Source organism: Leptosomus discolor, chromosome 7 (genome assembly GCF_034619465.1).
Source record: "Leptosomus discolor isolate bLepDis1 chromosome 7, bLepDis1.hap2, whole genome shotgun sequence".
NCBI lineage: Eukaryota > Metazoa > Chordata > Aves > Leptosomiformes > Leptosomidae > Leptosomus > Leptosomus discolor.
The window spans coordinates 21,190,220-21,217,595 of record NC_141397.1 but is presented as its reverse complement, the minus strand read 5'-3'; the positions used below and the strand labels follow the sequence as shown (position 1 = coordinate 21,217,595).

The following is a 27,376-nucleotide window of genomic DNA, read 5'->3' as shown; positions in this document are numbered from 1 at the left end:
AAAAGTTAAAACAGCCCATTGTTTTTTTCAAGTAAACTTAATCTGTCAGTATTAACTAACTAATCCTTGTACATGATGTCTACAAGATACGGAATCTGTATCAATTGTATTTGTAAGTTACCTATCTTTGAAAATGTTTCAAGTCATAGTTAGCTACAATTTAGAAGTCCAGGTATCTTCAAGTATACATTTTGGCACATGCATTTCAGAGTTGCAGCTAATTCCATTGATAAGAGTTGAGGATCCATGGCAGGAATGAGGGAATTTGTCCCTTGCAGCTCTTCAGTTAACATAATACAGTATTTGAAAGATCTTGACCAAAGTACTCCAGACTGAAACTTTCATGACTTTTTAGTAATAAATAACACTATTTAAGATGAAGGCACAGTAGTAGGTATTATTACTATTAAGACATAGATTTTTTAAAAATTGCCTACACTCACGTATTTGGTAATTGGAGGGAGTATGTAGTCAGCAACAGTTTATACCAATTCCTCAGGCTGGTGAATCCGTTCTGGCTTTTTTTCTTCCATAAACCATATGAATTACATGTATTAATTTTTTTTCCCTTATATTTTCCAAGAAGACTCTAAAGAGTAGAGAAAGCTTTAAAAAAGCGTGCAAAGTAATACTATTTGGCTTGTGATCTCTAATTTCTGTTTTTCTTTCTTCATTTAATCTCGCTGCACTCATCTGTGGTGTTTTTAGCTTGTGTCTTACACATGTCTTTCAGGGTGTTTTCTTATTTGCATGTAGACGTTGTGTATTTGTTTGGCTCTGTAGTTAGGGAGAGAAATTTTGGGATATTCGCTTTCATAATTACTTTTCGTTACATTAAATACCTGCCTATAATTAGGTAGGACTAATGTCTAGGGGGTTTGGATCCATCTGTCTTGGAGCTCAAAAAGTGGAGTATCACATCATACTTTTCTTGTTGTGTGTCTCTAAGAGGAAGGCATTTCTGTTAAGTACCCGCTCTGTGTTGCTTGGTAACCATTAAAACCACAGTGCACCTTAATGCATGTATTTATTTTGTATGTTATGTAATTTTGGAAACTTGGTGCATCAGCACTGTATCCAGATGGAGATGAAGCACTTAAATTTTTTAAGTTTCATTTTCAGCAGAAAAAAGTTCAGAATACTGGGATTGATGGTTTCTTGGTTTAATTAGAAATCAGTTTTCATTTGACATTACACACTGAAGCATGCAGGTAAATAACTGACATAAGTAATGTTTCTAGTCAACTGGAAAACTAATCAAAAAAAGCTTACTTCAGCGTGGCTTGCTTTCTTGATGACAAGGTCTAAAAAAATTAAGAAACTGTAGCAGCCTGCTAGAATATATGGAATTGTTCTGTTACAGGAGTAACACCGCAGAGTAAGCATTTGTAAATTAGTGAGATAGCCTACCTGAGGTAATACCTGTTTCTCTTGGTGTGTCTTCTTAGATCACAGAGCCTATAGCTACCATCTATGATGCTGATCTTCTAGAAAAAAAGTAATAGTTTTTTCTTTTGGAAGCTTATGGCTCTCAATTTCTCTCACAAATATATTACCAAAAAGTTATCTCTTCTGTTACTCAAGAGAGAAGCACAAGAGTAATTCCTTTTTTAAGTAGATGCTTTATAATGGAGGGCATACTGTAACATGGTATGTTATAATTCAGGATGTTATCATTTATCTTTGATAATGTTTTCCTGTCCTAATTTGAAGGCACCTAATTTTCTTAGGACGTTTGATGTTGATGACTTTGAATCTATCACTTGTAGTGAAAGCAGAAATTCTGGCAAATCTTGTAATCCATAGGAGTTGCTTAGCAAGTTCGATACTGAACTGACCTTTTTGTATGCTAGAATTGAGTTAAACTTGAAGTATACAGTTCCCTTAGTATAGCATTCTGCTAATAAATAGCTACTAAACTTAACTTCTCAGTCTTCCCCTGCTGCTTCTTTCTTTCTTTTTTGTGTTTTTTTTGGGGTTTTGGTTTTTTTTTGTTTGTTTGTTTGTTTGTTTTTTTTTGAGAGGTCTGTGTTTGTGTACAATATTTTGTACTATAAAGGTAGAGAATGTAGAGGTGTCTGTAGTGGTTTGCGTCCTACTTACTTTGTATCACACTTGCCAATATTACTGTCTGTTTCTAGCTGCTGATGCCTGAGTTGCCGAGTTGGGTGTGCTCTGCTCAAATTGAGGACATGCAGGACTAGTGTGATGCCATCTCTTCTTTCATGTTCCCTATCCTGTACCTTGGGCTCTGTGATAGAGTATGAGGAGGTTTTCTTTGGTTGGTTGTTTTTTTAAGATGAAATAAGGCTGGTCAGAAATTGATATAGTTCTTGAATTCAATTTTCTGTCTAGCTTCAAAAATAGCAGAGAAGCTGAACTGGGTAATAATGACACCTGAGGAGATTATTTCTGACGTTCTATGTATTTAGACACTTCCCTGCTTCACAAACAACTTGCATCATTTGCTGTGGTTGCTAACATGGCCTGAAGCCCCGTTAAAATACAAATGTGACTTAAGCATCAAGCTTTAATGCCTGTTTAAGACCATATGAAGTATTTTGTGGTGACATTTCTGAATTTTTTTTTTTATACTACCTGTTATGCTGTCAGTATATGGGACATGTGTACGTGCAGTTTATTAATTGTACAATCCTTTATGACTATTTTAAAGATTTAATGACAAAATCCCAACCAGCTCCAATTTCAACTTTCTCTAGTATTTTTCTTAATAAAAAACTTGTCAGAGAATATACTGTAGTGTGTGTGTATATATATTACTATATACACCATTTATCTGCAGTATAGTGTACTATATCTTATAGTAGTATTAATACAGAAGTTGAGCAAGCCAAGTGATTATATAATACTGAGTTATACAGTGAATGCTTTTATGGATTATAATAACCAGTTGGGCTCTCAGCCGGATTCCTTCTATGGTGAGAGCTAAATTCACTGGATTTGAGTAACACAGAGCATTAAAACTCATTCCTTTATGTGAGGGGTGCTCACAGAAGTTTACTGGGAGAACAGGAAGAGCTGTGCTGGGTCAGACGTGCTTCTTGTCTGTGTACATGATTGTGCAGACAAGTGTAACTGCTGCTGCATACCATTTAACCCCTATAGAATACTATGAAATTATTGTGCAGGAGTCTGAGGTAATACATACAGGAAACCTTTGGTATGCTGCGCCCTTCATAAATGCAAAGGGAGTCATTCAGATAAATCATACCATGTTTTAATTTTCTAATTGGTACCTTCAAATGTGATATGAAATTTAGTTCTTCCTTTTAATAGGAATAATAATAGTAATATCTGCCTAACAACTTTTGAAACTTAGAAGGGAGAAAGGCATGTTTATACAGTTTGGTAGTGATGATCTAAGATGGTGCTTCAGAAGTAGAACTTAACTTGCATTTGAAAGCAATGAACATAGAAGAAGATGGAAAAAGAGCAGTAGTTTTCAGCAGTTAAAAGAAATTCTATGTCAATTATACCAATCAAAAGAAAGAGCGTATCAGAAGAAAATCATTTTAACATCAGATGTGACTTGTCCTTCTGGGATCTGTCAAGCTTCCAAAGAGTTTTGAAGGGGCAAAATGAAACAGTATTGTACTCCTCTGAAAGCAGCAATGATCTGTTGAAAATGTTTCATAAGAATCTTAAAACTACTTTAAGAATTCTTCTTATCGCACAAGAGGCACTATCTGCAAAATGCCACTTGACGTCAATACGTAAAATACAATGCTAAGGCTGAACAGAAATCTTACATTTATTTAGAGAAACTAGTGCAGGACTAAGATTAGACTGTTGGGTTTGCCTTCAGTTAAAAGATGTCTTACTCCCAAGTCCTTTGATAAAAGTTGTTGTTTTAAGAGAAAAAAAAAAAAAAAAAAGAAAAAAACCCCAAACATTTAAATTCCTTTCATTTGCCAGGTGTCCAACACTGCCTGTAATGACACAGCCTGTATGTAACAGCACATATTATTTCATCATGAGAATAAGCCAAGATAACTAAAAAGTAGATGTGGAAAACATTTTAATAAGATATATATGAAATTAATAAAATAATTTATTCTGATGTTACTGTAACTGGTGTAGAGACCATGGGGGGGGTTGCTGTTGACAAAGAAGGCTTATGATGTGTAACAGGATTAGGGAGTAAAAGAGAAAGGGGCAAGGGAAATGATAGGTAACTGGTGAAGTTATTAAAACATGTTTTCATATGTTAAAAGAAACGGCAACATATTGAAAGGGAAGGATGACTTCCCAGCCTCAGCAGTTCAGATGCCTCTGTTGCAGCTGTCTCACTGTGTTCCCTCTGAACTCGCTGCTGCTGGAACTCTTGCCGCAAAGGTCGTTGGACTTGGACCTCTGCCTGGTTTATTCCGTGCAGATACGTCATGTAGATTGCTGTCTGCCGGGGGGGCTGCAGGGACTTCAGTAGTTGTGCCTGGCAGTTTGCAGGTGAACGGAGCACCCCAAGCTAAATAGCCATCCTAACCAGGACAGCATGTTGAGCCCTTCACCCCCTCAATCTTAGCAAAAGGTTTTCTTTTGTTTATCAAGCCTGCACTCAGAAAACTGTTGGAGTTTTCGAGGAGGGGGAATAACAACAGCCAACCAACCAAAAAACCACAAAAACAACAAACAAACAAAACCCAAATCAGTTTTTCAGAAGCTGAAGATTAAGTCAAATTTATTGTGCACTTCATCTGCAGGAATCCTCGTGGACTTTGGGAAAGGCTCAAGTAATAGCAGATATGAATCTGGTAAATATAGTGCTGTCAGAACAGAACTTTCAGTGGGCATAAAATTATTTTATTTGATTTCTTGTTTAAATCACAGTTGTCCGATGTGAAGGTTTTGCCCAGTGGGGTAAGAACAAGTCTCCTGTTCTTTAAAAGCCCACCAAAAAAAATAAGAGGAAGAGCTTATCTTCTCTGTAATAAAATTTTGTCTAATCTATTTGTACTTTTTTTTTTTTTTTTAAATCCAGTTGGGTATAGTGTCTGAAAGGGATTATTACAGCTCAGGAGGAAAATCATATGTAACAACATAGAAATAAAGAATTTAATTTTAAAGTAAAATTTCATCGCTCAAGAATTTGTAGCTCTTTTTTTCTTCAGAGATACCAGCTTTCTATCTTCCACCGCAGACGAACTGCTTTTTGCTGATAATTCTAGCTACTAATTTTCTTCAGAGATTGGAGTTTCAGGGGCTAGATTTTAAATCTTTGCACATGTAGAGAGGTCAGTAAAGGAAAGTAATTTCTCTGTGGCACTACAGTTCTTGGAAATTAACTTTCTTAAAGGCTTGTGTTCGACAAACTTGGGTACTGATTGCTGGGTGAAGAATTTAGATGCTTAACTCTTCACTGAATAGCTCTGCAGTAGCCAGAGGGACTGAATACAGCAGCTGCACATATCTTTGCAAAATGGGTTGCCATAGTTAGCTTGTATCATAAATACAAAAGCATGTCTTGGTTGTTGAAAAGGTGATGGCACTGCATAATGTAACTTGGTATGTCACGTAGGAAAGTACTGTCGGATATAAACACCGTTTAAACAAGCCATACTTGCACACTTCTATTTTAGTAAGATTTTAAAATATCAAGCAATGAATTAGTGAGAGTAAGGTTTTGATTCTCTCAAAGTAGTGATAAATTTATCACACAAGTGATAAGTTCTTTTTGTTTTTTTTTGTTTTATTTTGCTGGGTTTTTTAAAAAGTCCTTAATGAAGGGTACAAAATGTTAAATTTGATAGCTGGGGTTGGTATTAAAATAACTGGTTATACCTGGAATTCTTCAGATAAACAAGTGTCGTGTGAATGCTGTTGGGTTTTTTTCTTATGCATGCCAGATTATTTCTTTAATTTCTAGTGTTACCAATGTCTGAAAGATTTCTGTAAGATTTATTAACCGCACCCTTCCCCTTCCTGCTTTTTAGGTCAAAGATAGCAAATTGCCTACTTACAAGGACTGCAATAAAAATCCTCCATTCCCTACCTTTTTTGCTGATGGAGATGAAAAACTACCAGAAGACCTGTATGATGAGGAGGTTTTCCAGTTCACGGATCCATCTGTCACATATGCATAGTGTTCTTCGCATCTTTGAAAACACACAGTTTTGTTATTTTCATGAACTTTGCAGTTCTGTATAAAAGTAAACCTGTGAATTGCGGTCTGGCTAACTGACTTGAACACTTCTGATACTGCAATTTTGGTCAGGTAATAGTATGTACCACTGTCAATTTCAAACCTGTATTTAAAGCAGCAGGTGAGTCTGCGGGGCCGGTTACAAAGCACACCAAACAGTTTGCCTTCAGTGATCTTTTGTTCTCTGTCTCAGGCTGTGAAAACTTACACGTTTCTGAAAAAATGTTGTTTTGAATTGGTTCTGGTTTTAATTTTCTGAAGGCTACCAAACTCTTCTCTTTCGTGGAAAGTATTCCGGCCAACTGTGATCCATCAAAAAACCTTATAAATCTGCCTTGACATCTGGGAGGATCTGTGAAGAATAATCCAAAATAAAACAAGAAAATGCGTTGCTCTGTAGCAGCATGAGCTTGTTGTGTTTCCTTCTTTTCACCAGAGCTCTTTCTCTCCTTTTGCTTTAATGTTGTGTTGCATGGAGTTTAACGTAGCAGATACCCAACAAATTTTCTAGAGGAAAGATGGTGCCAACAACTATCTGCCTCTTCAGAGAGTTCTGGCAGTGTGTACGGTGAGGGGGTGTTTAGATGGGAAATGTTCAGTAACAAAGCAGCACTAAGACTGTGGTGGCCACCTGTTTGTTGCCTTCGCTGACAGCTTGTTCTGAACTTCACAGAGGATCCCTTGCACGCTCTCTGGAGAAGTATCTCTGCATTTACAGTTATCTCTGTGTTGGATTCTTATGCTGTTACAGGAGAGCTATTAAAAAGAAAACAGGCCAAATATGAAGGATTTGTCTTTATGATAATGCTAATTTTTCATCTTACATGGTTTACTATTTATAAGTCTGATCTTTTGAACGTTGTAAATCCTGGCATGTGCAGAAGCAAGTACCTGCGCAACTGTTGGTGCCATCTAAGCGCACAAGCCCTGCAAGAAGTTCAAGAATCTGCATATACTAAGCTACTGTTAATACTGTGGCAGTGCCGTCTACTTATGTTTGCAGCTTCATCACAACACATCAAATATCTAAAGTAAATACGAGATTTCTAAAGACCTTACTAATACTATCCAATTTAAAAGGTGATTTTCTTGTCATTATGGTGTCTCTGTCACTGAAGATGTTTTGAATGTTTTTGTAATAGCTTGAAGAAACTACATGCCATCTTAAAGAGGCTGTATGTAGCCACTGGCTTGTAGTAGACTGGGAGAGATTGTCAGAGACTGTGGTATGGAAATACAAACTGGTAAATACAATGTAGGTTATCCTCTTAGCTGAATTCAGTCAAATTAAAAATGGGATTTGAGTGAGTCCGTCAGAATGCTGAATAACAGCACCACCTTCATGCTTCCTCTTCCCTTCAGTAACACTGGCTCTGCAAGTGCAGATATTGCACACGCAGCAGATGTGGTGCAAAAAGCCCATACATGTAGCAAATACTCGGTGGGGTGTTGTGCTTTGGCCATGATACTGGTAATGAGCGCAACCGGTCACCTGTTCTGGATAGTTGCCATTTCCTGAAGAGGTGCTTAATGTTCAATCTCTTGATTACAAAATCGATTTTAAAAGTTAGGGCACTTCAAGTTTACTTGCTGTTGAACACATGTTAATCAGGGTGTGTCCTGATGCATAGCCAGCTGTTCTGCTCTGGTTTATGGGATAATTCTGGCATACATCTGCTTTTCTTGAGGAGCTCTGTTGTTGGTTTTGGTTTTCTCTTTTTTACTTAATTGGTAATGATCCTGGACTATCGTTGTCTTCCATTTGTTCAGCTTTAAAATTTCTATTAAGTCTCTATGGTGTCAGAGTAGTCTCTGCAGTTGTGCTTCAGGAATGCATGCTGGATGTAAGCCATGTGATTTTTCCAGGTCCTGCTTATTCAGGTAGGTATTGGTCTCATTTTTCTTGAGATGTACAGATGAACCCTTTCCTGTCTTTGTTTATGAAGAGTGCTTGGACACTAAAGACAAGAGCTTTCATAGCTCAAGTAAAGACAGATGTCTTGAAAGTAGGTATTTGCTCTAGAGCATATGCAGGGTGAGATGGGTAGATCTGTTGATGTGAGCTCAGAGTAGTGCAATCTAGATTGGAACATAAACATCTATTAGACCTGTTCTTCCGTCAGGTGTTGGAAGGCTTATGGTGTTTTGTATTACATTTTCCATATGCTCCCTATCTCTCTGTCTTCTGTGCTTCTGAGTAATGGAGGGACTTTGTGCAGGAGAAAGACAGGCTGAATTTAGTTCAAGGAGCAAAATTGTTTAGAAATGTAGTGACACCAAGTGCTTTAAGCCCACCTACAAGTTTGTTCTTAGAAAAGGCTAAGGGTGCTTACTGAAGTATTTTTAGGTTTTTATTGAAGGTTCTGGAGCTGGAACTCTTCTTTACTCCTTCAGTATGGCTGAAGGTTGTGGCTTATTGAGCAGATGGGCTTTTAAGAATCAAATAAAAGCAGACAAAATTGGGCAAATATCAAGTCCTCATGTCCCAGATGAGTCAGCAGTTCCTTGCACTAAGGGATGTGCTCACTTTTCTGAAAAGGCAAACCAAGGGCTGTGTTGCAATATCTGTGCGTGTTGTTGCTGTTCCTGAGAACTGAAAGTGTAGAACAGTATGCCCAGGCAGCCACAACGGCAACAAAAAGAAGTTCTTATTCCGTATTACCTGTAGATTATTAAAGAGGAAGGAGCTGAACATGTTACCAGGAGTCCGAATCCTGTGGGACAACATCCTAGCCAACGTTGCAGTCTGTTTTGCTGTCTGAGGAAGTAATTGTTGGCAACCACTGCCTTGTGAAGCAGCTGAGATCGGCTCTGAATTCCATACCCGTTTCAGCACGGAGGGAGAACAAGTAGCGATCTCCTCTGGGAGTATAATGCTTGGAAGTCGTGCACTCTCTCCTCAGCCCCTTCTGTGTCCTTGGGCTAGTAAAGGGCCTGTGCTTTCCTAGCACATACCATTGTCTTTGTGATGCTTGAAAGTCATAAGAGGGTCCAGCAAAAGGCTTGAGCGCTTTCAAAAATCTTGAGTACAAGTAGGTTTACTGTGTCCTCTACTTTATTACTATCTTAGCAGGAAACTTGTTGTGCAGCTCTTCTTTTCTTGTGTTTTCTGGCAAAACAGTAACCTACACGATGAGGCAAAATGTGTATACCAAGCAGTTCCTTCATGTTTAGTCTGTTTTCTACAGGCATTTGTGAATATAAGGGCTGTGGGGTGAGGCAGTGAGCTGGGGTTTGCATGTCCAGGATCGTTACCCCCTACTTGGGCTGTTCTGTTTCTTTGGGCCAGTGGGGTGTTTATAGTGTCACTAACACGCTGCTTTGGAGGAGGATGTAGTGTTAAGCTTTGGGTGTATCCATGGCGTGATGGCTTTGAAAAATAAACTCTTGATAAATAACCCCTCTCAGTGGTTCTGTAATAGTACATTAATAAACAGTGGCAAGCTTACAATATAAGCTGAAGGTAAAAAGACAGCAGGAGAAGGAAATCAAAACACTCATCTGTCGCTTGACAACATAATTGCAGTCATTGATGGTAAACAAGGAGAGTTTATTTCTCTTGAATCCATACTTTTAAAATACCATTGCTCTGTAATTATGTGAGACCGATAAACATTTTCCTTTGCTAATTTCACTGGATGTGGAAAAGCGTGGTTTGTTCTGTTAGCATTTAACAAATGCTGTTCTAGTAAGCTGAAGGGATGGCAGGAGTTTATATGCAGAATTTCACCTGTGTCCACCCTCCATGTGGTTTTGGAGCCTGGTATGACCTGAGCTTTTCCTGAAAATCCTGAATTCTAATAATTCTGGAGGACTGAAAGACTGATTACAACACAAACGATGAGGGAGGGAGGGAGGCTGACCTGTGTTACCCAGCTGCCTCCGCAATGCCCGGCAGCAGTGAGCCCCGCACCCATGAGCTCCGGCACACGGGGCTCCCACGTGGTGCCAAGGTAATTGCTATTTAAAAGAAATTGCTGGCCCAGTCCTAGGGTGCCTCATAAAGTCTGGTTAAGAGAGGGGTGTTTCCTACCCAGTCACAGTGAGGACAGTGGCAGGGTTCGCCCTTTTTATGAGTGCTGTGTATTGTATCTCTTGGCTTGGATCATTTCCCTGATTTATGTCATTCCCGTATCTCCTTGAAATTTCATGTGGGATGGCCTCAGTTTCGTAACTGTAAGTGTTACTTTACACCATGTCTTCTGATAATTAGCTCCTATGCCCTTTAGTGCACAGATAGTGCTTATTAATTGCATTTAATGAGCATCTCTCGCCTGCAGCAAATTGCCCTGTGCTGTTACACACCTTAGCGTGTAACATGGCGTAGTATGATTTAGTTATATAACACGCTCGATGGCACTTAACAGCTGTAAAAACATGCAAAAATACTGACCTTGGTCTTGGTATTTATTGGTTTTGGAGAAATTGTGCAGTTTCTGGTGGAGGAATTTAAGTTGATTACATGTAGCCTTGACGTTATCGCACCAGAAAGAGAATTAATTTCAATTGATGCAGCTCTGCTGTGTTTGAAGTGTGACAGCAAAACAGATAGAAGCTGACAGTTGTTCCTGGGGGCGATGTATTGCAGCAAGGTGTGCTGTTGGGTAGGAAAGGGGTACATCAGGACTGATAGTCTCCAAATTAATGCAGCCTGCTGACCTACCTCATGTGTAATGTGAACTGGGGAGGACTATCACACCAGTTCAGTGCCCAGTCATGTCAGTGCACTCTTCCTTGCGTCTCTTACCTCATTTTACAGAAATGTGCGTGTTGTAAGTGTGAATATGTCACTGGAGTGGGCATCACGAGAAAGATTTCCAGCAGCATCAATGTCCATGATAACATAAGGACTAATAGCGTCTCAGTTCTCTCTGTGTTTGTCCCACTTTCCTCGTTCCAGTAGGATATCGCGTGTGGGTTCCCACCTATGTGTATGGTTGATATGCCGTAGAGTCATTTCAGTTGGAATACCGAAGACCCGAGGTATGTTCTTGCTTTCTGATCAAAGTGGGCAACCGGTAATTCACAGAATTAGAGCTTCTACCCAGCTACTGTGCATGATGAATTGAAAATCATTGCTTGTGAATAATTTGATTTGGGGGGTAAATTAATATTCACTTTCATGGCAGTAACTCTGAGCACTAGAACAGAACCCAGAAGAGGCAATCAGCTGAGAAAGCGAGTGCAGTTTCCAGTGCAAATGCAGAAAATGGCTTGAATTATTTGCTGTAATCTAATGAGTATACATGGGAGATGCAGCCTTCTGTGCTCTGGTGCTTATGCTGTGTCTTGAATTCCAATGTGTAAAATCTTCTGGCATAAGCTGTACATATTGAAGTCAAACTATGGGTGAATCTAGCTTTTGGGGATTTGGGAGGATTGGGATTGCAAGGGGAAGTTGTTAACAAAAAAAGGCTTAAACCAATTTCATATCATTCAAATTGTGCTACATAATTTGCTTCGCATTTCCCTGGGTGACATAGTCTTACAGTCAGCTAAGTCAAGTTTTCATCTGTCTGTTTTCATCTCCTTCCTCATTTCCTTTCTAAGTTGTAGAGAACCATACAAAAATATGGGGTCTTTTTCAGGTACTCAAAACAATAACCTTGAAGAGGGTCCCTTGGCAACCTGCTGCTTTATTGAAAAGCAGTATGATTCATCTTTCATAGGCAAGACAGTCATTTTATGAAAGTTTCTTTTTTTATTTCTGGAAGATCAAGAGGAAAGATTAACATTTCTGAAGCAGAGGCTTTTCTGCGTGTGGCCTCTCTGAAAGTGATGTTCCACAATTCTCACGAAATCCTGGCTGAAATGTGTTGTTGCTCCATGCAGCAATGAACTTACAGCACAAATGACAGTTTTGGTGCCTCAGTCTTGTTTTACAAGCATCTGCCAGCACCACACAAACTATGCATGAATTTGGCAATGGGTGATGAGAGATTTACCACATGGTGCAGATAGTTCAAAATCATGGTACCTTTCTCTCCAGTTGGCAAGAAAGACGTTCTTGTCTGATGGTTTGTCCTCAGATTACGCCACCTGTTTCTGAAGGGAGTTTTTCCTCGGGAGCTTCCATGTTCTTCCTTAGGCCAGCCTGAAATTTTCTTTTATTTGGTCCAAAAGTTTAGAGCTACATATGGAGAAATAGCCTGATAGAAAAAGAAACACATTTGATTTTTCTTCCCTCATCTTCCATTTCCCTTGATCACAGGTCAACAAAGAACTGCTTTCCCCGTATGCCACTTAAAGAGAAAATCAATTGTTTTCTGTGAAATTGCCAGTTGATTTCTAAACTGCTATTTCATCCCCGCAGAGAAGATGCTGTAAAATGTCCTTCAGCTCTTTGTCACCTTATCATGGATCCGTAAGGCTGTGGCTCTGAGCCCAAAGGCTATGTCAGCCTGCAGGCACAGCAAGCGCCAGAGGCAGAATGTTTCAAGCTTTGTTATACAAAGCTATTGGACAATTTAATGGTGCAGCCTCTGAAGCCTACCTGTTACAGGTTGTACTGAGGACACTCGCCCACCCCTGCTATACATGCAGCATGGAAGGAGTTTCAGGGAGGCTTTGTCTTCTCATGCTATTCGAAAGCCAAGAAGTGCTCTTGCTAGTTTTGCTAAGTACCCTGCACAGTGGCTCTCCTTATAGCTGTGAACTACCAGCTCCGAGTTAGTAGCTGGGTAATTTGAACAACATGGTGTGTGTGTATGTGCCTGTCCTCTGGTGCTTGCTGTTTGTTCATTTTTTTCTGATCAGGAGACTTGGTGACAGGCCTTCAAGCATCACTTGTTTACAGTTCAGTGAAACTGCTCCAGTTGACAAAGCAGTCTGTTCTCTGCACTCTTTGAAAGAAGAAAAAAAATTGAATGGAGTCCTGAAAGTTCAGTGTAGACATGTAAGTGACAGTGTTGGCCTTCTTGCCTGTTGCACATCCTACACAGTCAGATCTATCATGTTCACTGATGTCCAAAATGTGTGCTTTCACGTGAACACAAACTTGCTCTGGACTGAAATGCAGCCTGTGTCAGAATTGTCATCAGGTGGTGTCATCTCTTCTCACCAAAGCCAGTGTTTTAACTGGTCATATTAATCACTTAGTGAGCTTTATTGTGGATGATTAAAAGTAATTGCTTGTTTACAAGCACAGAGAGATTTTGACAAAACAATTTCATAGTTATTAAGCATCAAGTTAAAATAATTGCTGTTTTATAAACATATAAGTAGCTCATCTGTTAATTCACATTTAGGAAACCTAATGAATTATTAGTGCCCAATTATTTATTTATAAAGTATTTTTACAACTACAGACTCTTGTCTTTCCAAATGCTATTATGTGTGTTTACATTTATGTTAGTAAGCAGTGGCCTCAAGAGAGCACAAGTCCGTGAGATGTCAGCAAACTGCAAGATTCATCCCCCATCCCACACACAGCCTGTGGAATTTAAATGAAACGCGACACATGTCAAGTGTTTTGTGAGGTCCTGGAGAAGCAGGAGCTGTGCAGAAAAGGTGTTTGAAGGAGACGACAGTAAACATCTGGCAGCTGAGGACTGAGCACATTGTTACAGCAGTGCTGCAATGAGGGCAGCACACCTGAAAGCTGATGGAGGGGCAGGGAGCAAGAAGGAAGGTGTGTAAGAAGCACGAGGAGCCCAGCATTGCAGGCACAAGGTGAGCAACCGAGGAAGGACACTGAGGGCCAGCAGACAAATTTGCAGAGGAGCAGTTCAGCTAAAGGGAGAGAAGCATGGCTTCGTGCTGTAGGTTGGTGGGAGCAAGGGAAGAGACTGTAAAGCCAAGATAGATATGGGTGGTAAACTAGGAAGTGTTTGTAGCCAAGGACTGTGTTGAAAGGATGCTGCTGGGCATCATCTGAGAGAACAACCCTACAGAATCAGATAGAGGAACTCAGAAGGGCAAGGTTGGAGGAAGATGGGGGGGATAAAGATGCCCTATACCCTCCGTGAGCCTGCTTTAACCCAGCTGAAAAGATAAGCAACCCTGTTGAAAGGAGAACTTCAAGTGTGTAATCTTCAAAAGGGGAATCAAGGCACTTTATTGTTTTCTGAGGAAAGTGCCTGCCACTCACCTGCAGCTAGGCTTTCATGCCCCAATTAAGGGCAGGATTTAAATTTAAGCCCCATCCTTGGTGTTTCCTGTTAGCTGTCTGTGCTGGCTGCTGTGGGCTCTTGGTACCGAGAGTACTTTGGTATGGGGCCAGCAGGACATGCGGACCTCACATTTTGAAAGCTGAGCGCAATGCGAGGATGATCTGTGCTGAGGTGTCCATCAGCCTCTGCCCCTCTGTCCTTCTCTCATTTGTCTCTATTTGCCTCCCTGTGGCAGTGGCTGTCAGTCATTTAATAAGAAACTTAATTAATGCCGGTGGCTTGTTGGGTGTGTTACAGCCAGTAAACTTACTGCAACAGCCAACAAGAAATAGAGAAGTAAGATGCAATATATTAGATAGGTGGAGGAAGAGTAAGTTTTGTGGAAGGGGTTGGGTAGAGAAAGGACCTCATTCTGCATATCATATGTACCCAGAATTACCTACAGTGGAATATTTGAATAGGGAGGGAATGCAGGATCAGGCCTAGATGTAATTATACCCCTGGTTCTTGATGTCTATGGGGTGTCAGGTTTTATAGTCCCACTCCTGATACTTTGACAGGTTCACTTGGAATTTAATGTGTGTCTGACAGGCTCTGTGGCTGATCACATCTGTGCCTTCCTGGCGGTTTTTACACACCACAGGTTATATTAACAACTCCGGAAAGATGTTGACAGACAAAATCCTAAAAGGTGATAATATCTTAATAACAGCTAAGCTTTCTTCTATTTTTTTCTCTTTTATTTTTTCCTTGTTTTAATCTTTTTTTCTTTCCTTCCTGCCCCCCTTTTTTTCCCTTTTTTTTTTTTTTTTTCTTCAGTACCTTGCTATAACTGCCAGCCATGTCTGTAAACTCTAACCATCTGTTGTCAGGCACTGCAGGTTTGGTGTGATGGCAACGGTGCTTGCGTTCTGCATGTGGAAGTCCAGCAGTTTGTTTCTCCTGTGAGAAGCAGAGGATGCTTGGCTCCTTCATTGCAGAGAGCTGGAGGATAGATTTTATTTCACATTAATTTAAGCTAGTTTTACTCATCTGCCTCTTTCTCTTTCTCCTTTCGGTTTGCCTTTGTGTTTAAAATAGGGAACAGCAGGGCAGGATTTGACCATTTTTGCACTTTGTGTGTTCGAGTATTCCAAAGCAAAACTTAAAATCCTCCAAGGTTTATCAGTTTACAGACTAGAGACTGGATCCCATAAAATCTAGCTCCACATTTTATAGATTCACAGGTTGAGTAACCAAATAGTCAAAGTTAACTAAGATCTACCTTGTAAATATAATTCCAAATTTCATATCATTTCCTTGCAAAGCCACATGTTTTTTTTAAAATCCTTGAATATAGAAATACATGTTTTTGCACATTCTGCTGCAAAGTCAGACCCAAGGGAACCTGTGTGAAAGAAGTGAATGTGGGTGTACCATCTCTGCAGCGACAATAACTCGAAAGTAGAGGGCAGGCTTTGCCAAGGCAGCTCTTCACTTTTGAAGGACTGGGATAAGTTGGGGTGACTGGGAAAGCAGTGACTGTAAGACATGGCTTGTACTGGAGGACTGCAGGACTGCTTCCAGCTCTGGAGAATGTGTGCTCCTCTCCAGCCAAGTGCTTTCCTGTCGCCGGGAGGTGACAGCAAAGTTGTGCTTCCAACCTCAGAACTGATCCAGTGCTGCAGCCTCCGGTGAACCCTACAGAGCCAACCCTTGTTGCGTCCCAGGAGGGCTTCCCTGCTGTAGCACAGGGAAGCCTTTGCACCTGAATGTAACTTTGGTTTGAGGGCCCTGCCAATGTGGTGAGCGTTATACCAAGTTATAGAAATCTGCATTTTGTTCCCCAACAGCTCCCTGTGCTCAGGTTACTGAGTTTAATGTATATAACAGCGTCTGCTTGGTCTCACTCCCAGTGGACAGGTGAAGACTGTTGACCCCTTCTGTTTGCTATTTTGCAGGTTTACTTGTAGGACTTATTTTAGAAATGCAATGAGAGAGATTGATATCTGGGTGCTGCATCTTGGGAAAGTTTGCAGCATTGTTTTATTTTCATTTGGTCATTGGTTCCTATGGGAACCCAGGTAAGCCGATGCAGAGTGCCTTGAAGAAGTCTCTGCCCTAAATAACCTTAATTATGCCCACAAAAGTGTGTGCAATAGAGAATTTGAGTGAAAGTCAGGCTGGAAAAAAAAAAAATCAAGGCTGGAAAAAACTCAAGCCTGAAAAGTTTTGTTTGTATCCAGGAAAATTACCTAACTCTTATGTTAAAAAATTCTGTGCTTTTCTACCTTCCTCCAGTAATTCCTAAATTACATACAGTAACTGCAAAATGCTGTAGGCTACAATATTAATTTGAACTAAGGGCTCAGGTGCTTGAGTTTTCAATAAGTTCATCCATCTATAAACCAGCCAGACCTTTATGAGAAAGAAAGAAAGAAAGAACTTCTCCTGCTGATAATATATTGCTAACAGGAGCAGGAGACCTTATGTATGCACTTTGCATGGGCAGATGCAGTTCAGCTCTCCGTTGTGTGCTGAGGTGATGTAGCATAGTTTTCAAATGAGCTGCAGTGGCACAGCCTGCAAAGCAACAAAGCCAAGTGAGTCCTAAGGGACTTAAAATTACTATTCAGAAAGGCAGAGCAAGCTATTCTTCAGTGTGGAAAAATTTCAGGTCATCTAATTATGGGGTGTGCACCACTGGTAGCAAGAGTTGGAACCCAAGTGCTCATTGGAAAATTTTCTCACCTCCATTTTACCCTTCAAGATGAGTTGTATTTTGCTCAGTGTTCCAGCATGTGGTGATTCAGGTGGGATGCACAGGAGCTCGTATTAGCTGCGCTGCCCCTGCAGTGAAGCTGCTCCCCAGACTTTATGGGAACCACTGACAGCTCTGCCCTGAACTAAGAGCTGTTTCCCGTTCCTCACAGCCCATGAATGGCTCCCGCTGCCTCAGAGGCTGTCTCAAGGTTCATTAGCACATTACACCAGCCAAGTACCATCATATTTATGGGGTCCATTGAATGTACAAATATGAGGCTACCAAACCATTTGGGCTGTTCCAAGGGGTTTCTATGCAGCAGCTCCAGGCCAGACTGGAGGCTGGAGCTCCCCGTGGACAAGCTGGAACAGCTCACCCTGCGTTGCCTGTGCTAAGAGGGCTTGTGCCACTGTCTATATTCGTGCCCTGGACCCCACATTCCTTCAGCAGAGCAGGGAGTGATGCAGCCTCTTATACACAAGGAAAAGCTAATAGACTTTTGCTGATGCCTTGGCAAAACCACATCACTGGAGCTGCTGTAGACTTACATGAGGAGATTTATTTGAGTCTTTGAAAGAACCAGAAAGCAAAAATAAGTTAAAAATAATTTTATTTTTTAAAAAAGAAACTGTTAGCAGCTTCTCACTGTCTTTCACCTTAATTAGTCTCATGTTCACACAAACATTGTGAAATCCAAACAGCATATCGAGTATCTTGTTAAATGCAGCTTGTATCCAGTCCTAGTCCCACAGTCCCACAAGTGTCCAAGCCAAGAAAATGAGAGAACAGGAGACAAGCTCTACTTGAAAGTTTCACAAAATAATGATACATTCCTTTCCATTGCAGGTTGACCACACTTTTTTACTTACCGTTGTACACATCACTGTCTAATTAAGGTGCAGAACAAGATGGAGAACGTGGCCCAGTACTTTCAAATATTCACTTTTCATATGTCGTCTTTTTTTTTTTTTTTTTTTTTTTCTTAGGTTGAATGGGCTTCTCTTATTATCTTTTCTGTATCTCTGCCTTTTAAGGTAATTTGACCTGTCTGCTCACTTTTTGTCAAGGGTAATCTCTGGAAGTCCTTATTAAGAGTCTAATACTACTACTTGCTATCTTTAATGGTAGCAGCTGCAGCAACAATAACAAGTGCTGCTTATGGGAGTCCAGTTGCAAAGTGGCCCCCTCCTTTGCTTCTGCCCCTGTACCTCTGGGGTGATCTTTACCTGGAAGAGTTACTGAAGTCTGCAAGAGAAGAGCCAGAGGAACTGCGCCTCTCTGCTGGGTCAGAGATGTGCAAATGATGGGAAGGCAACTGCTGTACACTGGCACCAGCAGTGCTCAGCCAACATTTCTGTGACTGCGTGAAAACAACCCCAGGCTGTCTATATTTCAAATACAGGCTAGCAAGTTGATCTTCATGGCTATGAAATGGCCAAAAAGAAATTTATTAAAGACAAAAGAAATTTTTGTTCTACTGTGTCTTCAAAAAGGACAGGGTTTGCTTTTTCTTTTAATGAAAAGTGCTATCAAAATCTTTGCCATGCATTTTGCATCCCCAGCAAGCCAATCTCGCAGTTCCTGAGTACAGCTGTAGTTTCATCACTAGCTGTGTTTCATACTGGAGCAAACCATGTGGCTATAATCATGTTTTGAAACATAAACTCAATCTTGAAGTTAGTTTTACCTTTGCCGATAATCTTTAGCAATACTTGATGGTTATGCCTATTTCAGTGGGCTCTGTCTTCAGGTTTTCACTAGTGCCTCCTCAGCCAGGCTCTCGCTGGGTGCGTGAGTGAAGGTGAGCAGTGATACTGATGTGAGTTCTTGCTCTGGGCAGGAGGGACACATGCATAGGCTGGGGCAGCTCATCAGGGATTTTACACCCATAGAAGTTACAAGCCATATGATTCTTTGCTAGATGCCGTGAGATATGGCCCCCAAAAGTTACTGGTAACATATTGTTTCCTATGACAGTCCCTAGGTAAGCTATCACCTCTGAGCTGCCAAATGCCAGACTTTTGTTCAGTCTCCCAACTTTTTGTTCTGCACCAGCTTCTTCCCCTCCTTGGAGAGCAGCTGGTTTTTCCCTATGGGAGCAGAGTCTGACACTCCACACAAAGAGTCCTGTTGCACTGCATAGTGAGGGACTGGATGGCAAAGGCTGGGTCACTGTGAATTTTTTGGGCTACAGCCTTAGGTGATCAGTATTGTCCTAGTTTGAGTAATGCCTCCAAGTGAGATTGTCCCTTGATAAGGCATCCAGCCCCAGACATTTGCTTCTGCCTCTGTAGTGAAGGGTGATAGGGTTTTTATCACACTAGTCCATCTTCCTCTGCTTCCTCCCACTCCAAATATTTCTTTCTCCCTCTTCTGATAGACAACTTCAGCTGGAGACTGAAGATTCAGTCTCTGGGTTTTACCCATGTTGGATAAAACTGGCTGTGAATTATTTACAGCATCAATCTAAGTCCATTTTTTTTCCCCTTTTATACTTGTGAATTAAGCAGAGTTCAAATGAATGTCTGCTAGAGAGGTGGTGGGAGGCTTTAAAGAGATGAAAATAACAGGAAGGCAGCTGCTGCATGTTGGCTCCATCGGTGCGGCTCATCACCCCCCTGTCTGTCAGGGGATGGATCAACTTGCACTAATGAAAATACAGTTAATATTAAAAAAAGCAGAGAAACTCTTCTGCCTGGGTGCTGGGTTTCCATTCATTCTGCAGTTTAGCTTCCTCCACAGGCTCATCAGAAATAGAAAGTGCCATTGTGCCGATGATTGCTTGGTTTCTTCTCTGAGGAGCGGAAGAGGGGGAACGAGGTATAATTTAGACTTTACAATCTGGAGGTGCAGAAAGAGAAGTCCAAATCATTGCTGTGCCTGCTGTTACCAAAAATGCTTTCAACATCTCTGTAAAAGCCTACCCTGCCAGGTGGGAATTGTGAAGGTAGCCCTAGGGGTGCTGAGACACCCATCCCCCCAACTTGTCTGCAGAGTCCAAAGGAGCAGCCTTGGCATGGGGCTGGTTTTCAGGCCCACAGAGCAGACCTAGGCAGCCCTGGAGGATGCTGTATGAAGCATCCTGTAGGCTGAGTGCCAAGGTGCACACATCTCCCTGAAGCACATCAAAATGTTGTGTCCTGGTGTGGGGGGGGTGCCGGTTCTCTCCAGAAAATCTTGGCTGACCTCTGTAGGCAGCTCATCTTTTCCTACTCTAGCTGTAAACACTTCAGGGTAGGTGTGATTTCATCCTCAGTTGCTTGTAAAAGCCCTCTGCAGTTTGGTTGCTCTGTAAATAGCAATAACATTTAGGTCCTGCTGAGAAATGTGCTTGGTACGATGTCCTGCAGGAAAATGTACTTACCACTGAGTCCAGATGGAGGATTTTGAAGTCGGTTGCAACTCTCTGTGCGTTACATGGGGCACAGACGAAGCTCCGAGGGAACATGAAGCGCTTGTGCCCGGTGGAACAGACGCCTGAGGTGAAGGTGTCAGTCAGAGACCTGGTGTGGCTCTGGGGAAGGAAGCCTCTCCCTGGCTTTGTGCCACTGACCCCCATCCCCCCACCACACGCCAGCAGCCCCGTTTGGCTGGGAGGTCTGCTCAGTCTCTCGGAGCAGCCATCTACTCCAGCTCTCCTTGGCAGTTGTGCTGGCACCACAGGAGACTGGCTGGAGCTCGGGGTATTTCCTAATCTTATACAGTGTAGACTTGCCCCTGAACCTCAAGAATGCAATACAACATAGTGCTGCTCAGCCATGCAAAAGCATCAGTTGGGGCCAAGGTAGAGCAGAGAGGAAAATTAGGTTGTGCCTAAGGAGTCATCCCTGTGAGGCCACCCAGGCCTGGTACCGTGACCTGGCCCTACATCAGGGCCGGTGTGCACCGTGGGTGCCATTTTACTCCAGAGACTGTGCGGGTGAGATCATGGAGCTAGCTGGTCCTGCTCCTCCTGTGCCCCCACACATAGATTCTTGATGTGTAACATCTATACCACTGCCAGGCCTTTTATTAGCACTAGATAAGAGGTGGACATTTGAGTAAATGGTCTAATTTTGCATTGTGCAGCTATTCGTTCTACCCTTGTAAGAAAGATAAGCAAAAGGCTCATCAGCACATAAGCAAAACCGAGATGACTTGTGCCTCTTCACTGCCATGGCACGGTAAAACAGTGACTTCTCTGCATACTGTGCAAGCTTACACACAACAACAGGTAATAAATTGGTAGTAAACTATGGCTGTGTTCAAAGCTTGATGCTGGAAACATTTTTGCTGCATTGATTGGTAGGAAATTGCACTGCAAAACACTTTCTGAAGAGACATCTTTAATATTCTCTGTTACTTTTGTCATTGCTAGTAAGTGCCCTGCTTAATTATCATTGCTCCATGTGCTTCCAAGGATTTCATCCTTTCCTCTCCTCCCATCAGGAACCACCTTCTCCTGTGAGGAAGTGTCTCAAGATGGTGCCTTAAGAGAAGAAATGCTCTGGGGGGATCTTTGCAAGGTTTTTGCTCGGCTCTTTTAGGTGAGAGTGGTGTTTCACCCATCCATCCCAAAATGAGCAGCTGTCACCCTTGTGCACAGCAAATGCTTAAAAACTGTACCCATCATCAGTGGAAGGCTCCAGACGCAGATATATCCAGGGAGCTGGGTGGGGGTGCATCTGCTGTGATGTTTTAGCTGTGCTGAACTGGGCCTGTTTGGTGTGGGGGTTGATTTTACTGCATCCTCCATGGCAACTCGGGCTAGCTTGTGATCAAAGCTGAAATCAGAGCCATGTTGTGACATTTGGAAAGGATATAGCGAAAACTCTTTAAATGTTACTGGGTCACTGAGAAAGGATGGGGTTGGGGTTGGCACAGACACAGTGCTGAGGGAGCTTGGGTGTTTCTAAATAGGCTTCTGCCCTCTTTTTTCCCTTTTTACAAATGATTTTTGACCCCACTGTTGTGCAGCCAGCTGGGAAAGTGCAGCTATAAAGATCTCTTTCCAACAGCCCTGTCTTAGGAACCCACTCACTCAGGGCAAAAGTTGAGAGAAACTCGCTTTGCTGAAGAGGGTCACCCAAACGGACACGAAGCCAGGCCAGTGCCCACTGGTCTGAAAGGCTGTCTTTAAGAAAGTCTGTTGTAGAGGGCTGTGATTCAAGGGCCATATTAATCCATACAATGTCTGTGAAGATAATAGTATTAGTGTTTCCATCTGTTTCTTAACTATTTCATAGAATTTTCTTAATAGTGAGGATGTGCTTTTGGAAGCTATGGTGTGTTTCCCCCAAAAAACTGAAAACTTACTATTTTTCATTAAATATAACAACATTTTTTTACAGGCTTTGAAATAATTGTTTGTTGCTGGTACTTATGAACTCAATCTGGTCAGTTTTTCTCTATACATTTGTTGTTTCGACTGCCTTTAAAAAGCACTGAGCATGATGGCTCCGCTTCATGCTCTTGATTTTTATTCAAGTCACTAATAATGGCACTGGTTCTGATCACAGTGACTTGGCATTCAGAGAAGCCATGTCAGTCAATGGACATGTTTTCCTCCTACAGAGAAAAATTAGTTGTTTGTCTAACTTCATTGGGGAAAATAAATATTATCTTACCACCATTGGTGCCTCTGCCTTCCTCTCAACACAGTCAGTAAAAACTTCCCTCCGAGTCCTGAGGCCTTTGGATTAGGCCGTTATAAAGAATGGGGCTTCCTGAAATAAAAATTATCTTTCCATTCTCATAACTTACAGTCACAAACTTGCTGGATTTGGTCACTGATGATCTTGAAGCTGGTTCCAAGAAGATCAGTTTCTAATAAATGCCAGTTCCCAAATTCACAGGGTTGTGGGTTTTTTTCTTTCATTATTCTGTATTTATCAAGGCAAGGTTTATTTTCACCCTAGAGTGCAGTCATGCTCCCCCTTCAAGTCTGCCAGGATCAGCAGCAATCCTTGTAGAAGTGACCCAACAACACAGACAGCCCACAGAACAGTATAGATGAAAAAAGGCTTCAGGAATAAAAAGAGTCAGAAAAGGATGCAGTCCCCATCTGACTGGGGTGGCCAGCTGGTTGCACTGGACCACATCATGTGATTTGCAGGTGATTTGCACTGGTTGAATATTAACCATGGAGCCCTCCTGTTTCCCTTGCTCTCCCTGTCACCCTCATGTTCCTCCTACCTTTTTTCCTGTATTTGGTCTAGGATATCCACAAAATGAGATGAGTCTGGATGGATTCTTCATGCTTGAGGATCTGTCATGCTCTGGCTTGATAAAGAGGCCCGATTCTGGTCAGAAGGGGCAAAGATACTCTCAGCAGTGTGTGTCTCAAAGACCAGGAACATACGGGACAAACAAAGGCAAAGTGGGGCAGAAATCCGCTGAGATGCTCTGGCGGGGCTGTAGGCTAGAGCAGCTTCTTTGGTAGCTCTAAGCCATAGGCAGGCTTGGCTCACACAGGACCAGGGGGGGCTCCTCCTGCTTCCTCCCTATCACCCTTGGCCACCCCTTGTGCTCAGCAGGCATACAAGAGCACCAAGCCTGTATAAAATAATAGAGGACTGGCACCGCTCACCAGCCTTGGACAGCGTGTTAACAAAACTAGACACATTAAAGGAAGGGCTCAACATTTTCCTGGGGAGCACTGAAATTTAAACAGTCATTTTTAGGCAGTCCTTTTCAGAAAGCCCAGCTGGGAAGACCACCTGCCTTCTCTGGGCCATTGTGATAAGACAGCAAGCTATCTTGGAGCGCCTCCTCACCGCAGGTGGCTGCTCAGCTGGGGTCCTCTGCAAGCCTTTTGATGTGTTGGGGAATCAAAGGCGGAGACATAAAGAATAGGCAGAAGTCATACATATGAATGTGCACATACATAGACAGTAACCTTTCCTCCTCTGATTACCCTAGCAATAAATGCTTGTGACATCAATACTTTATAAGAATGAACCATGCATGATTACCAAGTGCTGCTTTGGAATTGCAGGTGGAGGGAAAGGATTTAATCACCTTAGTTTAAGATAGGTTAAGTGACAGCTCCATTTTTATAAAGTTACAGAAGCTGGAGTGAGTGAGCACCGTATAGCTAAGCCACTACCTCTACAAAGAAGTTTCACAGTGTAAGATGTGTTATATATGAACTTGTTGCATGGCTGCTCTTGGTTGCATATTCTACTTCATGAAAATTAGCACTGTGAAGCACTTATGTGTGTTTATTTATATATGTGTGTATATATGCATATATATACAGATACACACATTTATATATCTGTGTACATATTTTGTATGCATTTTACGTATGTGTATATACATAAAATATACACACATTTTTTATGTATATATATGTACACATACAGAACACAAAAGTGCTAGGATGCTTTAACACTGACAGCTATTTTTAGTTGAGTAAATAAGAACAGGAAAAATTTCTAGCGTCTGAGTTCTTGCCAGCTGTTAAGATCTAGCAAAGAGCAAGAGGTGTGTGTAGTCTTTGAAACTAGTTTAATTAACATTGTATTTTTATTCCCAAATTACGCTTGATTCTGGTTAGTTTCTGCACTCCTTTACATTTTATGCCTACTTTTAGCTTCTAGGTGTTTTCAGTAGTGAGGCCAAAGCTGGAGTATTTTCTGCAGCTCTGATTGCTGGTGTTGAAGGTGTAGTTCAGTGGCTGCAGGTGCAGACAGGGCTACAGGGACAGGCAGAGGGATGGGGACGTTCCTGTTGAGAAGAAGGACCCTTTTACCAAGGAGGTATACTTGTTCTCTAGCAATTATGCCGGAAGGCAAGAAAATAAACACCAAGAAATAAAAATAGTTTTAAGATGGCCAGGGATAAATTTTAGCCTGAAACAGGCTTAGGCAGTAGAGACTAAAGTACTTGTCCATTTTAACACGCAGCTTTTTCAGCTTATGAAACCCAGCTGGCCATATGCAATGGCTACCAGGCCTATGCAGTCTCTTCCCAAACTGTGTTCACAGCTAATCACCACTATTTCTGCTGTATAAATAATGGGGATTTAGCATCTCAAAACAGTTAAAAAGCTGAGAGGGAGACAGCAGCATACAGAGACCATGATGAAATCAAACTGCAAAATTTGGTACTCTCAGGACTGTCCTGGGAATGGAAAGTATCACCAGCTCCTGAGAACGCTTTAGCTTTGACTGGCTGCACAGACTTGCATTGTTTACCCTACCAAAGAGGTTGCCTTTTAAAATGGTGTGGTACATAATTTCTCTGAAGCTGAAGCATCCTCTGCAAGGTAAGACCATGCGTTTTAAAGTGGGGCATTTGATCAGTTTGAAAAGAATCAAAACTGCTCATCAGATGGGCCCTCTTGTCTTTGATGTCCCAGTTCTAGGACCATCATAAAATCTCTTAAAAGCCCTTACAAGGACTGGATGACCGAAGACTTTCTGAATGAGCATGAAACATCCCGTGGCCTTTATTACAGTAAGGCCGGTTATCCTCTGCCATGAGTTTGAACTAGAGTGCCCTAAAAAGCTTCCCCTCTATCAGCTACTGGGAGATCACTGGGTCCTTTCCTTGCAGCCTGGGCCCTGCTTATATAGGCTCCTCAGTTCAGGGCAGCAGGCTCTGAAGCTGGCCCCAGCCATGCACTTGGTCACCCTGTGTCCAGTGGAGAACCCCAGTCCTTGAGCCATGAGGAGCAGGTGGTCTTGGTGACAGGCAGGCAGGGTCCGCTGGCAGTGCCGTCACGGCTGAGGCTACAGAGCACAGGGCTGCCCTTAGCACTGGGCACAGTGAGGACGGTTTTACTACATGTCTAGACCACCTGAAGACCTTCCTGCTGAGGGGCAAAAAGACCCTCCGGCATTGGGGCTGTCTGCCAAGCAGTATAACACTCTGCCTAGTGAAGCTGAGAGTCCAGCCAAAGGGCTTGAGGGTAGGGGAAAGCTCTTGGATTTTTGTTAGATATTGCACTCAACTATAAGTACTAAATTTACATTAAACATCATAATCTGCAATAAAGAAGCAATTGGGAGAGACACTGAGTTCCTTTTACAAAAACCCTTAAAAAATATCCACCAATAATGCAATTTATTCCAATATTTCTGTAAAGCAGTTAACAGAATGGTTCTTGAGTAACGTGCAGTAAAGAAGCAGATACAGAAAAAAGCTTTGGAGCAGCAAAGATGCAAGATGTACCATATTGTGCAATATTATATTTAAATTATCTTAACCCTAGGAGAGGAAAGAGAACAAGAACTGAAAGCAACAGCAATAAAATATTAAAGCTTTGAGACACAATGTGGTAGGCAGCAGTTTTTGTAGTCACTGCTATCAAAAGATAGACAGCGAGCTCTTGAAAAAAATATCTGGTGGACTGTGATGAAATGCCTGGTAATTGTCTGTCAGTTTTAGCTGAGGAAATTAGCAAATGACTCACGGGCTGCAAGCATGGGGAGCCTCATCCATCATCTCCAGTGCAGCCTTCACTTTCATACACTCTGCTGTTGTTTAACTGAAGGTTGATATAAAATAAAATGCAAAAGGTCATAAATAAAATGTTTCAGGAAGGTAGAGGTTTAACCCAAGCAGCACAACCAAGGGTGATGCTACTTGTTGGGGTTTTTTTTAATTATGGCTGATGTTCAGAGAGGATTTCCTGGAAGCCTGGTCCCTGCCACAGGGCTGGAGAGGTTAGGCAGGGTGAGAGTCGCAGTGAGCGGAGCAGAAGGAGCCAGTGCAGACAAGCATCAAACAGGACTGAACTCCAAGGAGCTCAGGGATTTGACTCGCTTTCCAGAGCAAAGAGAATTAGGTACATAATTAATGTAGATGGCACTATAATCTCAGCTGGGAATTTCATTGCATCTTTAGGTGAAAAAACTAAAGCCTGAACAGCCCAGTCAAATGCTTCTTACTAAGAAACATGAGATGGGGTGGGATGTCTCAGCTCATGCAGTGGATTTTGAAGAAAAGTGACCCATCGTTTTTGTTAAGACTCAAACCTCTACTCTTACCCAGGCTAGTATGGGAAATATCCTGGACTGGAGGAGGGCAGGGAGGGATGAATAATACCCTAAAGTAAAGAATTTTATTACGTAGAAGGACTGGAAAAAAACGTGTTACTTAGAAATAGACTATAACAAGCATGATTTTCCCTTTATAAAACTAGCCCTGTTCTCTTGTAACTCCATTGACAAAACAGAGTGTAGGTGGACTGGTGAATCAAATCTTGTGTTTATTTATAAAAACAATTAAATGATAAAAATGTTTTCCCTGGCAAAGTAACTACTGCAAATTCAGTCTCTGAAATTGTGACTAGCTCTGTTTGTAGGAAACGTATCAGATAGGTGAAGCAAGGGCCCTTTTGAACCCTCATCCCCTGTAAATGCAGAACAGAAG

At 41.7% G+C, this 27,376-nt stretch overlaps 1 protein-coding gene across 2 annotated transcripts in view; it reads left to right on the top strand.

Moving 5' to 3' along the window:
- MRPL3 (mitochondrial ribosomal protein L3) overlaps positions 1 to 6,559 on the top strand; it is a 29,953-nt gene extending 23,394 nt beyond the window's left edge. For both annotated transcript variants that reach the window (XM_086468028.1, XM_086468026.1), the window contains one exon: positions 5,952 to 6,559. In XM_086468028.1, coding sequence (XP_086324154.1) covers positions 5,952 to 6,101 — 150 coding nt within the window. In that variant the 3' untranslated portion in view covers positions 6,102 to 6,559. The remainder of the gene's footprint in view (positions 1 to 5,951) is intronic.
- The last annotated feature ends 20,817 nt before the right edge of the window (positions 6,560 to 27,376 follow it).